We start from the raw sequence: 14,418 nt of genomic DNA, 5'->3' as shown, positions 1-14,418 counted from the left end.
TCGCCGCGAATTTTCAGATTCTTTTGTTCATGAAGCAAAATAATCTGCAAATCAATCTGCAATGTTGAAAATCGTGTACTCAACAGCTGGAAGAGAAAGATCAATAAAATACAATCTTCCATCTGATTTTGATAGCGCAATTTTATTCATTTCGCAAACGTTCGTACACATTTGCTGCTTTCAACAAGTAAGCCAGTATTAAAAGGTTTTTTTATTATTTACTGAGCGGTTTAAAAACAAAAAGCTGCTAAAAAGCAACAAATTTCAATATGTTGTTGACAGTTCTGACAGGTTTTGGAGAAGGTTTTCAGATCGTTCAGTATGTTGAAGAATAATTGGAAGGAATAACAAATATTTATCGTGAGAAAATCGACGCTACACAGTGTCGATTTTGAAAGGCGAAAGAGATCTCGTTAACCAAGTGGCTCCTCTACTTTTTAACCTTGCTCCACATCAACTTGTGCGATAATCACATATATTATAAAAAGCCTTACATTAGTTATGCTCCGCTCCTGCTGCGGCCAGTTGAATTTGAATTTTAATGTTCCCGCTATATACAAATAAATGTACGAGAGGCTGCAATGCATAAAAAAGTACGTGTCCAACCAAGCCTTCAAGTCTAGCGAGCGATTTCAATGGTGAAGCATTGCGCGAGATAACTTTGGGTGATAAATAACGCGAATGCAGCTATCAAGATGCTCTTCATTGACATTGCACTTTTAATGTGGAAATAATGTGTGCAATAAATAGCAGGAGACTTTATCAGGTCTCAAGAGGGGAACCTCGATTTATTAGCAGGTGAAAACGTTCGGAGTGGAGCCAATTTAATGTGATTTATGGTTTGAATGCTGATCTAACTGAAATATATCTCAACTTTCGATTTCTTCAGTTAATTCCAACAGGGAAGAAAGCAACATTATTTACATTTCATAAAGTATAAATATAATTTTCATGTTTTTAATTGATAATTAATCTGCAAATTGTTTAAAGCTTTAAATTGTAATATTCACATGCAGTTTTTTAAATTTTAATGCCGTGTGTGATCTTCAAGAAAATCGTTTCTATTTTAATGTTTCTCATAAGCAATAAAAATCGTGTTAACTGTTTAGAGGTAAAATAATGTGCCCGGAATTCCGCTAAAACTGTTTAACCGCATTGATTTTATGGCTTCCAGTACTATTAACGGAGAACGTGGTTTTCTTTTATGAACTGTGAGAACATTGTTTACTCAACGAGCAGCTAATAACTGTCACCCCTTAAGGTCAAGTGAGACGATCTCTGCGCATTACCGGTTCGTTTAATTTACCACAATACTGACAAGCCAACCTTTCATTTGAGTGGTAAAGGTCGACCCTGAGTGACAAAAAGAACTAAAGTTCAAGTGAAGCGACGGTGAGAAAAGCCCGAAAATATGTTCTGGAATGCTTTCACGAGGCCCTTCCTCCACGTATCACCCCTTAATCCGGACGAGTCAATTTCCTTGCAAAGTCACTGGCCCTGAGTGCGAGTGTCTGCCGAAATTGCGCCGCACTGTGGGTCCACATTCATAATCAGATTGTGCAGCCGGTTCTCACACACACACGCTTTACGTAACGACGGAGTGAGTGTGAATCCATTTGCTCACTCATCTGCTTTCACTCTCGAAAGACTGTGAGAGACTCCTTCTCAGTGCGCGCGCTTACTTGTAATCACCGTGCGCGCCGGTCCTTTTTGCACTGACAATATATATGCCGAACACAATCAGCCTGTCAAACATTTCACCTCGCTGCGTGATCACCAATTAACATGAGGGCAAAAAAAATAACTCGATAGAGACAACTCCATCCTGGATTGAATGATTGAATATCAGAATTGAAATGATTTAATATCGTTGTTTGTGTCCGGTTCGACAGGCGATTTGTGTCGTAGATAAATGTGTGCCACATTTGTGTGCAGACTCAACTGTGTGGCGCAATCCGATTTAAGCGGAGGAAAAGCACGTTTTCTTTTTTAATGCAACATAATAATCAATATATGCAGGCATTCCCCTGCTCCCTTTATCGTGCGCTAATGTCGGCCGAGGATTGCATCTCCAGTGTGTGCATCCTCAATTGTTCAGGCCATCATTACGAGAATAATACGAAAATAAATCTTGCAGCGGTGCGATGTAAACTGTAAGCACTGACTGAGGAACGGCTATTCCTATCGTTAAACAGAACGCAACGAGAGCAGAATTTATTAAATATATAAAATTTTATTATACCGTTACACTGAACAGCTTTATAAAAATTTGGAATTTTAAAATAATTAATCGTGGAGGACTCTAGAAAGAAATGTTCACATTTTATTTTTAAAATGCACTAAAGTTTAAAAAAAACAGCTCAAAAAGTTGGCTAAATGCAAACAAAAACAATTAATGGTACACTTAAAGGTGCTATTTTCCTCCCTTTCCACAGAGGATGCACACGCATTCCAGAGATGCGTTCTAATGATCGATTGCATGAATAAACTGTTGATAGCATGCACTGCTCTTTCGTATTATGCCTTCCGGCAGCGAAGGTCCATCTTCTCGCTTGCTTCCCTTTCTGCCGCGGCCTTGGTCCTATTTTCGCTGCATTGTGTGGTGTGCATTCGCATTCCTTCCATCAAAATATTATAATGATGAAGCGTGAAGGTAGCAACGTTGGCTCTCGCAAAAAAATCTTTTAAGATCGGCCGACTTTACTGGATTTACTCGTCAGACAGAGCCAACATCAACAGATGATCTATCTATATAGTTTTTGGCGTCTGGAACTGTTTTATTTGTTTATTCAATCTCCATTCAAACACCAAATAGCTATGTATTCACTCAACAAAGAAAATGCACCGAAAATATTTATAAATATTTTCGACACTTTTTGTACGCTTTCCTGCAGGATTTTTAAAAATAATAAATGAAACCTTCGTCGACTACGAGAGAGACGTCAACGCTCTTTCCTATAAGTTGAAGAGTAGGAAAAACAGCATGGAGAAAGTGGCAGCCAATTGTGTGTTTTATTGGCTCATATTTCAAATCGCATACACATTATTTTTTCATATTATTCAGCCTTAGCAGCTCCCAAAGACGCGGTTGTGTCCAGGCGAGCGGTAAAATACACGCAGAGAGTCCGTCAACTTCACTTTCTTCCGGCATCGTTCATCACTTTGGGCAGGCCGAGCAGAGAATTGATCAACTCTGAGTTGCGTTTGCGGACACACATCTGCGGCTTGGTCGACCTGTCGAGCGCCTCCTGCGCCAGGCCGAACAGGTAGCTGGCGAGTTCGCGGTAGTGGTTCTCGCATGAGCCCGACGTGGGCCGCACGAAGTGGTTGATGAAGTCCCTCTGGGCCGCCGCAGGGTCCGTCTGCATAGCGTCGTTGAAGTTGCCGCCCTCGCTCCGGCTCTGCACCACGCACACGCTCACCACGAGCACAGTCACCAGAATCCGCTGCATTATTGTATCGCTGTAAAAACACAAATTGAATTCAATGTGTATCATTGCTGTTTTATTTAACATGTATTCTGCTGAACTAGTTTCAGCCTGTATTTCAGCGACGCGTACTTTAACCCTCAAGCGATTGAGTAAAAGGACTCAACTAGTTCAGGTGCAGTAAAGATGACTTATTATCGCCTCAAGGAAAAGTGCCGATTTTTTTATTTTATAATGAAACCGACCTCGTCCAGGTTTCTCTACGGCTTCTCGTAAATAAAAGTTAAAGAACATCATATGATTAATGAGATTTAAAATTGATTTTTTGTTTTGCACTGGATTAGTTATGTACTTATCATTCCAAGTACAAGTTCAGTGTAAATAAAACAAAAATGGAAAATCAAACTGATTCTATAATTTATATTTTGCACTATTAATTTAAATTTTCAATTTCCTGACCGTAGAAGCAAGCACAAAGAAAATTTTGACTTCCAAAACTAAGGAATTTTTCTTAATTGATCCATGAATTCCAACGCGAAATGGAGGATAACATTGCAATCTAGATTCAATTAAGTCCTGATGCCGGTAAAATTACGCACAGCTCAACAAACACTTAAATTTTAACCGTTGAAATTATTTTCTTGCAACAAGGAAATTGAGTTAGGTTGTTGAGCTATGCGCAGTTTCACCGACACCAGGACGTTATGACACTAAATACATTGCACACAATAATGAAATTAGAATATCTTCAATGTCTTGTCCGTCACAAACTCATTTTTTTTTGTTTTTTGTCTGCGTGAATACATTTTAAGCTGAAAAATTCAACTCAAATAAATATTCATTGATCCCTTCAACTTTTTTTGAAACAAATTTTGAGTTGAGTAAAATAATGAGTTATATAATATAAAACAATAAGAAATATTTATTGACCATTGGTTCAACATTGTTTATTGTTTTATCAAGAACAAACAAGTATTATGTTCTATATAATTGAACATTTATACCGGAATAATGTTCAGACATATCTAACACATCGCTATTTCCAGCAGTTTCAGTTTCCATTAATTTAAGTAAACTCCTTTGAAGTTTATGGTGCTTTTAAGATATTATCAAACTGGAATCTAATCTATTTTTATCAATTTATAAAGCTCCTTCGTGGTTTGTAAATTAACGAATAATGTAAAAATAGTGAATCTGACCGAACATATTCCACCCGCCGAGAAGGTATGCTATGCGGCACAGTTTCCACTATTTCTCCAGGCGCGCTTCTCATTTAATTAAACTTATCAATTTGCTTAAAACAATTTCTTGCGTACTCTCAAAAGATTTCCTTAGCAGTTAGTAGTACTCATGATCGAGCTATTGACTTTTCTCTTGAAATGAAAATTTTAAAAATATTTCAGTGGCAAAAAATATATGAATGAAAGTAATAATAAAAAAAAACTAATGAATAGTGCGTACAGCATTTTTACAACTGTTGCACACCTTTAGCGTTTGAAGAGGTAAAAGATATTGCAACAAATCTTTTTGGTTTGAAATAATGAATAACTTTGTGTGAATAACCAAGAAAAATGCCTTACCTTTATGAACTACAGAGACGTCCTTTGTTTATACTCGTTGGACACGTTACAGTTTGTAATGATCGAGCAGGTTGCGGGTCGACACTTAAATAGTGGTAAATGGGGGTGGCTGTTCAAAACACCGCCCCTTCCCATTGTCTGTTTTTGAGTTGTTCTTGGCGAGACATACTTAATAGGCGCGCACATACGCAAATTCACGCTTAAACACACACATAAACCAGGAGCGGAGCAAGGAGTTTGCGAGGGACGTCTTATCAATCCGCCGTCACATCCATACCTACATGGATATGGCACACCGCACACGTGAACAATTTTGGATGACCTCAATGTATCAGTTAATATTGAGTGGGTGGTACTTCGCAGAAACACTTTTAGCCCCCGTGCATGTTTTGAAATGACGCCTCATCGAATTATGATGTTATTTTACTAGACATTCTGTACAATTTGTCAGCAATGGCGGCATTTGTATTTCAAAACTAACATGTTCTTGAGATTGATATTATTTGTTTGACTTTCACTATGATATTTTATGCTTTACTTTTTAATTGATTTTTCAATGTAACTCTTTTCTTATTTTAGAGTTCTTGATGCAACTATATGATTTATTTATAAAGAGCAGTAGATTGCTGTTTCATAACATAGAAATTTAAGATATATTTGGGGGGTAGGAGGTGGAAATTAAACCTTGCGGGATTTTCAACAAATCTTCTCTTTTATAAACGTCAGTCACTTGGCGACTTAGTCTAATAGATTACAAGGACCTTTAAACAAAATTGATAAACGACTTTAGAATTGACAATTTTAAGAGATTCGTCTTGAAGAACAATTTAAAATTAGAAAAGAATTTACCCGATTGAGCCGGGTCCTTCACAATTAAACGCTCGGAACTCTTAAGATGCGACTTGTTGGCTCGTGTGTCCGGCGAAAACTAATTTAAATTAAAAATCTCTCTCTCTGTTGCATTAACGAATTTCTAACAATCATGAATAACAATACCCTAGGCTAAAAATGAAAAAGGAATGGGAGCTCGGCTCCGCAACCACTACATATATTAATAGTAAAAACACTGGTATTTTTTATTAAATGAGAAACAACAGGTTCAAACAGCTGGGGACTTTATTGTTTAAAAAAGCAACAAACAGCAAGTTCAATCACCACAAGTATTCCCTCTTCAACACACAAGTCAATGCGCAGACAGGCAGACAATCAATCAAGCAAACAAACGCTCCCATTACGTTCTCTTCTTGCCTTTAACAACAGTTGGTCGATTTTTCAATGACCCTTTCTTCCTCTTGCTTGTCTGAAATTCATAAATGCATTGTGAAATTCCTGCTCATATGTGTAGCTAAAAATTCTTACCTTCTTTGATACAAATAAGCGATTTCCCTTGATCACACGGTTGGCCACTGGAATCCTAGGCCTGTTGAATTCATTTTCTTTCTTCACCCTACAGAAGAGAGCAATAATAAAAAAACGGTCTCTACACAACATTGAAATTCGATTCCACGCACTTGTAAATCCTGACAAGCCAGTGTTCAGTGGTGTATGCTTCTTCCAGGTAGGTGAGTTCAAAGTTTTTGTTTCCAATCACCGCTTGGCGAGTGCGGTCAAGTCCAGCCGGGCTTCGGTAATCCAGCTTGAGCTCCCCGAAACGGTAGTAGCTGAGTTTGTACATGAGACAGTTGAGGAGCGTCGGGGTGCCCTCTTCATCAACTCTGAACTCGCCGCGCTCGGTGAAGAAGTCACTTTCCCTGATGTCTTTCGGGTGTTCTCCTTCAGCAATGCGTACCATCCAAAGGAACTTGTTGATGTCGTCACCGCTGTAGCCGATCACACCGCCAAAAATGACTAGCACGTAATCCACGTCCAGTGCCTTCATCACCTACACAACAATTCGACAGAGTTAACAAGGGTTGTTAAAATCAAATTATGTAGATCGGTTTCCATGAAACTGCCTATCTAATGAAAACAACTTGCCCTTTCATTCAGAGAAGACTTTCAGTATCAAAAAATAAATAAATTAACAAAGAGACAAAAATTGGAATTTATCAGATTTAATAGTATTATGAATCAAATTATTCACTGTCAAATTTTATGCTCTTAATTTATATTTTTTGATACAGAGAGGGAAAAATGTTTTCATCCACTCTTCTGCAAATAAAGCTAGTTCAGAGAAAGGGTTCTTCAAACTTATTAAGAATGAATGAAAACCTTTACCTCATATGCAGCACTCTCATTCGAAGACATGGCTTTTCCCACCAATGCGATGTGACTATTGTTCCACGTGTTATTGTCCACTAGAGTTGTCCGATTTGCCATTCCCGCTATTTGATATCCGTAATCCCACCAGCTCATCACTCTCGCATCATCGGCTGTGTTTTGACTCAACCAGTAGTAGGCCTGCAGAGAGCACGTTTTTAATTTGTATGCCACCTTGAGAGATTCCTCAACAAACCTCTCGGAAGTCATCCAAAATCTGTCTAGAGCCATCATTTCCATATGATGCAAGGACGATTGACGGGCTGCTGTATGCGTTTGAGGTGACCCAAGTGCAGTGGACAGCAAACATCATCAGCATCATGACGGTCGCCACGAGGCTCACCATCCGAATGTTGGCACCAAGGCTTGTAGGCTCTGAAGGTTGTTCGTGCCTCATCCTACGCATCTTACCTGCCTAAAACATAAATTTTTTCTTAGATTTAAAATGGCCACATTATCAGAGCACGTTGGAAAAAGAACAATTTACCAAATAAAGCTTAAGCGTGACATGCAAAAAATATTTGACTGTTGTTTTACATGACGATTTGAAGATATTGTTCAAGAAAGTAAGCCTAAGTTATTTTATAGCTTCTAAGGAAACAATGAACAGGAAGTTTTCTTTTTTCAGAATTATAATTCTTTACATACCTTGTCATAGAGCTTCCTGCCACCGATGGCCTCGGCAGCATCATCTCCCTCAGAGTCTGCCTCGTCAATGGGGGTTTTGGGATCCTCATCCTTCAGGTACAACTCAAACAGACGCGAGAACGCAATTCCGGCCAGGATGCAGACAACTGGTGTGAGCGTGAGCATGAGACGAACCATCACACCAGCAAAGTACACAGCCGAGAGTGCGTACAAGACAACAAAAACGCGTTCATCATTGATGGACTTGATGCAGTACCAAAGACCGACAGGGAAAGTGCCAACGAGGATGTGCAAGTCAAAGAAGAAGGAGAACCAGGTTGTCGGCTGATGCTCAGATACAGAAGCAATGATTGGGATGTGGATCTTGGCGTAGCCGGTGTCCCAAAGGGAGTAAAATCTGCAAAAAGATTAAATCAGTTTTGTGTCAACTAATAAAATAGAGCACAAAGCTAAAATGTTGGTATGAAATTTTAACACAGCTCATTTGAGGTTATCATGAAAGGGCGGCATGCCAGGATATAGTATTATCTAACAAATGTTATGTGACAAACACAACCATTTAATCTAATGCATTATTTGTAATGACTAAACAAGAATAAACAAGAAAATAACAATTATGAGTTCTGTGATAATTCAAATCATGAATATGTTGCATTTTTTGGCTTTTTATCCCTGCCCAAGGACTGGGGACTGGTAAGGGAGCGGAAACCTTGGTCCCAATAACACCATGAACGGATAACATGGGCGCACCAGGCCGCACAGGGACCCAGCCTACTCCACTTGCCTCCGCACTGAGGACTTTTTGAAACGCTAGATATTCGTCCCGTGATAGCAAATCACGCATGCTGGAGAGGTGCAAACCAGCAAGTAGCGAGTTTGCCTAGAGATATGCAGCCGGAAAGACTTTCCTGTAGGTCACCCATCCAGCTACCGGTTTACACGCATTTCTGCTTAACTTTGGTGATCTAAGAAGAATCGGTGTGCCCAGCATGCTACACCCTAGACAAAGGCTCTGTTTCATGAAACTTATACTGTTTAATTTTAATTTAATATTTAGGAGGGATATAATATTGTTTAGATAATGCACGTTTGAACTCGGATGGAATAAAGAGCCCCACTTTGTTCTATCTAAGCTGGCCAGTTAAAAAACTTTGAGAAGTTTCAAAAAGTTTTTGAACCAGTTCTCTGAAAATTATCCTACCTTCCGCTCCATGGGGCAATGACCCCCAAGTAGGTAAGGCCAACAACGCCGAGGAACACTGCGCCAGCAGCTCCTGCAGCAACGGTCAAGAAGAGCGCCTTAAGGTCCGACTTGGAGATCAACGCTTGGATGTACTTGATGGCACCAATGGCATTCAGGAGGACGAAGACGCCAGCACTGGCCATGTGCTCAGAAGTGCGTACTGGCTGGAAGCCAACAAACGGGATTTGCATGCTGAAGAGGAGCCCGAGAATGAAAAATGTCGAGTAGGCCGTGTACACTCTGGCAGAGTAGCGACCCATCAGAAGCAGCGCGAACACATGCAGCGGGATCAGGTTGATGATGAACACGTAACCACCCCACGCGCTCACCTGCGAAAAATGTGTTTATTTAACGTTCCATGCCAAGAGATTCCCTGCAATTTTCGTTTAAATCATGATCAATTTCTTTACCATGTAGAAATAAGACAGAGCGGTCATGGATGCCCAAAAAACGGATCCAGTTTTCACAGCCTTGACCCAAAGGAAGTAGGTCATCTGTAGGGCGAAAATTGCAATTCCTTCATTGTCGTAACTTCCAGCAACCTGAAATTAGGGTCAAGTTTTCAATTAATTAATCAGTCCGTATGGAAAAATTGCAATTATTACTGATCTGCTGATGTATCCAGGGACAATGGCGATGAAGGAAGCAGCAAAGAGTCCTGCACCAGGGGACCACAGCTCCTTGGTCAAGAAGTAGGTAGAGATCGCTGTGAGACCAGAAAAGACAGGTGCAAGGAAAACACAGATGTCTCTGATGTGGACAGGAATGTTCAATGAGTGCAGAACGTGGTGAATGGCGCCAGAGGTCAACATCAGCCCAGGGTAGACGGTGCCGCCGACAATGCGGCCCAGAGGGTACCAAGCCCTCTCATCAAACCAGTTGAGGAAGTTGTAGAATCCATGTTGGACCATGTAAGCTGTTGCTCTGTAGTTGAACCTATGAATGAGAAACAGAGATCGATTAAAGGCATTTTTATTTTAGGAAATAAAACAGTGTGACAGAAAAACTTACATACACGTTATGGTAGACTCACACTTTTCGCCCAACACACACTACTCGCTAGGATAGGGCATTAATTTGATTCTTCCCATCAGAGAGCGAGAAGTGTCAGTGAGCGGAAAGCGTGAGTCCCCCATATATATATGTCTATGTATATGACTGAAAATTCTTTTTTTAAGTTAAGTTATATTTATTTGTTTATATACAACGGTACAAAAGTGAAGCTCCTTCAATCCTGCCCGCATAATATTTACAAATTAAAAAAAATTAATTAAAAAAAAACATAAATGAAAAGAAACAATTAATACTGTACTTTCCCTATTGAATTTATTTCAAAATCAGAATTTTAATAAATATTGCGAAATATTCAGATAATCAAAAATTTCATTGAGGTAGAAATTAACTAATCTTGAAAATCACAATGATGTAACTTCGTATTGGTCTGTGCAGCTGCAGCTTATGTATCCATGTATGATACCTATTATCTGATTTTTCCTACTACGATGAATGAAACGATCATTACATTTATAATCCCTTGACAATAAAGAATCGACATTGTTGATGCGCACAGCACTTGAGGTCTGCAATCTGCGCAGAGGAAGAGGTTTCTGATAAAACTTTACTCTTTGTGAATTGAAAATCGTCCAAAACATGACAAATAAGTATAAAATACACTACTTTAAGATTTAAAGAATAGAGCCGACGAGCGGTCTGAAAAGCCGGCATAGTTTTCAAAACCATTACAATGCTGATAAAGTTATCGGATTGACACGTCAGGGCTATTTCATACCATGGGTCGAACTCGTGGATGATGCTTTCGAAGCGAATTACGGCAAAGAGTCGCGAGGCGAAACCGCCTATCCATGCCAGGAGAAGAACTAGAAACACGACTAAGCTCTGCAACCCTGATGCGTTCACCAGGGATGCCGAATTCGGCACTTTAGTCGGCCGTGAACCGACCGATGAGCTGCCGCCTGCCATCTTGCCGGTACACACACCCACCGAACCTAACACCACACCGCAGACGAACGGAGAGGGCCGGGACTGAACACTGACTCGCCGACTGGCAACTTGAGCAACACCCTAGAGCAAAATCAATAGACTTTTTGATCAATTTTTTTTCAGTAAGTGTACGATCCTTTGTATGGAAATAATATTTTATGAAGTAATGACGACCCTCTTTTTATATTATGAAATATAAGTGATGATTATCAACTAAAATTTAAATTATTGATAATAGTGATGTTGGCACGACTGACAATCTGACGTCCAACTCACAACTCAGGATAAGCACCAAAATAACAAAGATGGATTCGGGAAAATAGTGCTACGTACGTTAATGCTTCTTATCGACTGAGCTTCACTTTGAAAATAGCTTAATCATGGCAAGTATTTCAATCCTTGTTAGAAATCCAAACTTTCGTAGACAAATTTTTGAAATTTTTGTGTCAAAATAAGATAAATTGGCCGGGAAAATGCAATTTAAAGTCAACGCCCTTAATTTTTCACAGATGCAATTCATGCTTTTATTCAGCCGGCAAGGCAAACTCCGTCTGCAAAAGTGGTATCAGGCTTACCCAGACAAAACCAAGAAGAAAATCACGCGAGAACTGATAGCTACTATTCTAGCTCGTAAGCCCAAAATGTGCAGCTTCCTCGAGTGGAAAGATCTGAAAGTGGTGTACAAAAGGTGGGTCGAGGTGCTTGCTGTTCAACTCGCGTTTTAACTTTCATTTACAGGTACGCAAGCTTATACTTCTGCTGCGCCATAGAGCAAGATGACAACGAACTCCTCACTTTAGAGGTGATTCACAGATATGTCGAATTGCTGGACAAATATTTCGGAAGCGTAAGGGTTGACGATTTTGAGTTAATTAAATCTGAACATTTGAAACACCAAGGTATGTGAATTGGACATCATTTTCAACTTCGAGAAAGCTTACTTCATGTGTGATGAGCTTCTGCTGGGCGGAGAGATACAAGAAACGAGTAAGAAAAACGTGCTGAAAGCCATAGCTGCGCAAGATTTACTGCAAGAGGTCAGTAATGGAGAGAATGCAATTGAACTTTGACCATTCCTAGTCCCTAATCGATGATCCTCAAAATTTTTACTTGTGTAGTGAAAACGTGATAGAAATCCTGCTTCCTACCTGTCAATGGCTATAAGTAGTATTATTGTTTGTCATCAAATTTTGAGATTTCGGTTTGTTATTGTTTTATTCCATTTGGCACCCACATACATTGCAGAATATATATATTTGATTCTTGTCTTTCCTTGCCAGCTTGCTTTGCAATGCTTTTAATCATACTATAAATCATATGATGTAATTGCTGAAAAATCATTCTTTCCAAAAATATCGCAGGGGATTGGATATTTGAAATCAGTTTTGAAGCTTTGGTACCAGAGCTGTGATCTTGCCAGGAGGTTTCACAGTGAGTTAGGTGGTTAATTTTTTGAAATTTATTTAATTTAAAGTTTATTACCGGTATCAAAACTTTTGATCACATTTTAAACATTTCTATCAGTTTGATTTTTCAGCGACCTCGTCATAAAAACAAATCGGTCCTGTGAGTAAAGATTTTAAAATGTAAAAAATATCTTAAATGCATTATCAGTTCAAAGCATTTAAACAACATTATCATTTGCTTATTTTCAGTTTATATTACACAAACATGCTTTTTTGTTATGGTTGGTGAATTGCTTGATATTTTAATAATGCTTTTATAACCTTAGCTATAAGAACTGTATTTTGGCAATACCTAAACTAGTTTAATTGCAATTTACCTTCACCGTTTTGGTGGTGTGTTGCTCTGTTTATTACAAGTTAAGTAGCCTGTTAATCTGAAAAGACTCAATACCGCCGAACAAATTGTTCTTGCCACAAATTGTTTTCAGGAAGAAAAATATATTGAAAAAGACTTAATTTGTCGAACAAACTGTTCTTGCCGCATAAATATTTTGCATGATATTGAATGCTTGTACTTTTTACGGTTTTTTTTAATTAATCTTGCCTTGCATGTTTGTTTGTAACCCTTCGCCGATCCCAACCAAGACCCGCTTGCTAAATTAACCGCCCACCTGTTTACAAACTCGAACGATTGTAAACAAAATAAAAGTTGTACTTCCTTAACACTAACTGTGCCACCAAGTTGTTTGTTTTCACCTCCGGGCGACTATAGACCGCACTCCTAACCGTCTTTTGGAGCAGTTTCTTTTTGTTTCTAACCTCTGTTAGACGTAAGAAGTAGTTGCAGTTGGGGATTACATTGGTGTTTGGTATGCAAAGGACGAAGCGGTGGAAGGTGCTCTAAGGGAAATCGGACTGCTCTGATTGAGAGGCCGCCGGACGATGCACCTCCCTTCTAACCTCTTGCCGCCTGCCATGCCGCGGCAGCTGCTTGCAACTTGGACGCTATTGCTGCTGTTGCTGTCCATTTTCAGAGTTTATTTTTCACAAACACACACAGCCATTCCACATCTATTATAATTATACGAATAGAACACTCTTGATTGATTTTATCCCACTCAAAGAGTTGTGAACTAGTTACTGCTTAATTCAGTTACAATCCGCAGTTGTTTCCTTAGTTGTTCTCGATTGATGTAAATATATTTACTTGGTTTTACTGTAATTAAAGGTGTTTTACGACAAAGCATCACATCTGTTTTTATTTGACCATTTCACTTGTATCACGTGGTGTTCTCACTTGAGTTGTTCACTGTACGAAAAATCTTTACTCACAGGTCGCTTCCCCTCTCTGCTTTTCTCCTGCAGCTTAACAAGTAGCTCTGCTCTGAAAAGTCGACCCCTCATTTAGGCCCCAGTGTGACTCTCTCTAGCTAGACCATATCTCTCGACATTGATGACCATTGTTTTGCTTTCTCTGACATTGCAGGATGAGACTCCGCAGGGGCTGTTCGAGGATCACGGGCTGGGCTAATTTCAATCAAATTGAAAATTCCGACGCGTCATATCCATAGTTTTGTGAAATCAGTATTATACTCGTGTAAATTTCATAGGCAATAACTTAACATTATTTTGTAAGCAAATTAACTCTTTTCTAACAAGAAAACTGAGTGAACCGCAACATTCCTCTCTTGTGATTGACACTTTTGACTGTGTGTGATCAATAAGTGCTATTATTTCTTTGTGTCAGTAGCAGCAATCAAAAGTGGTAAATGACATTGTGAAATAAATTTTGTCCTTTTTCTACTTCTAAGTATATAATTATTTCAACTAATTGTAAAGTTCTAGCTTGTTGC

The 14,418-nt window shown here is 39.1% G+C and overlaps 4 protein-coding genes across 5 annotated transcripts in view; 1 reads left to right on the top strand and 3 right to left on the bottom strand.

Annotated features, from left to right (window-relative positions):
- LOC135941576 (uncharacterized) overlaps nt 1–14,418 on the bottom strand; it is a 160,067-nt gene that overhangs the window by 84,066 nt on the left and 61,583 nt on the right. The window lies entirely within an intron of this gene.
- On the bottom strand, nt 2,990–5,156 carry Pdf (Pigment-dispersing factor). Its single transcript, XM_065475686.1, has 2 exons — nt 5,009–5,156; nt 2,990–3,462 (listed from the first exon to the last, which is right to left on the bottom strand). The coding sequence occupies exon 2, from the start codon at nt 3,450–3,452 to the stop codon at nt 3,135–3,137; it is 318 nt and encodes a 105-aa protein (XP_065331758.1). The 5' UTR covers nt 3,453–3,462; nt 5,009–5,156; the 3' UTR covers nt 2,990–3,134.
- On the bottom strand, nt 6,107–11,185 carry Stt3B (catalytic subunit 3B of the oligosaccharyltransferase complex). Its single transcript, XM_065494780.1, has 10 exons — nt 10,948–11,185; nt 9,764–10,094; nt 9,569–9,700; nt 9,117–9,487; nt 7,916–8,312; nt 7,464–7,682; nt 7,226–7,408; nt 6,520–6,890; nt 6,368–6,455; nt 6,107–6,308 (listed from the first exon to the last, which is right to left on the bottom strand). Exons 1-10 carry the CDS (start codon nt 11,136–11,138, stop codon nt 6,240–6,242), a joined length of 2,352 nt encoding a protein of 783 aa, XP_065350852.1. The 5' UTR covers nt 11,139–11,185; the 3' UTR covers nt 6,107–6,239.
- On the top strand, nt 11,399–14,368 carry AP-1sigma (AP-1 complex subunit sigma-2). Of its 2 annotated transcripts, none has more exons than XM_065487430.1 (5): nt 11,399–11,542; nt 11,669–11,847; nt 11,898–12,006; nt 12,059–12,196; nt 13,445–13,811. In XM_065487430.1, the coding sequence occupies exons 1-5, from the start codon at nt 11,540–11,542 to the stop codon at nt 13,487–13,489; spliced, it is 474 nt and encodes a 157-aa protein (XP_065343502.1). In that variant the 5' UTR covers nt 11,399–11,539; the 3' UTR covers nt 13,490–13,811. The 2 variants fall into 2 exon arrangements, with proteins under 2 accessions (XP_065343502.1, XP_065343419.1); XM_065487347.1 differs by lacking the exon at nt 13,445–13,811 and adding an exon at nt 14,052–14,368 and having other exon boundaries at nt 11,400–11,542.

This window comes from Cloeon dipterum, chromosome 1 (genome assembly GCF_949628265.1).
Source record: "Cloeon dipterum chromosome 1, ieCloDipt1.1, whole genome shotgun sequence".
NCBI classification, from domain to species: Eukaryota; Metazoa; Arthropoda; class Insecta; order Ephemeroptera; family Baetidae; genus Cloeon; species Cloeon dipterum.
This window is presented reverse-complemented; position numbering and strand designations above follow the sequence as displayed.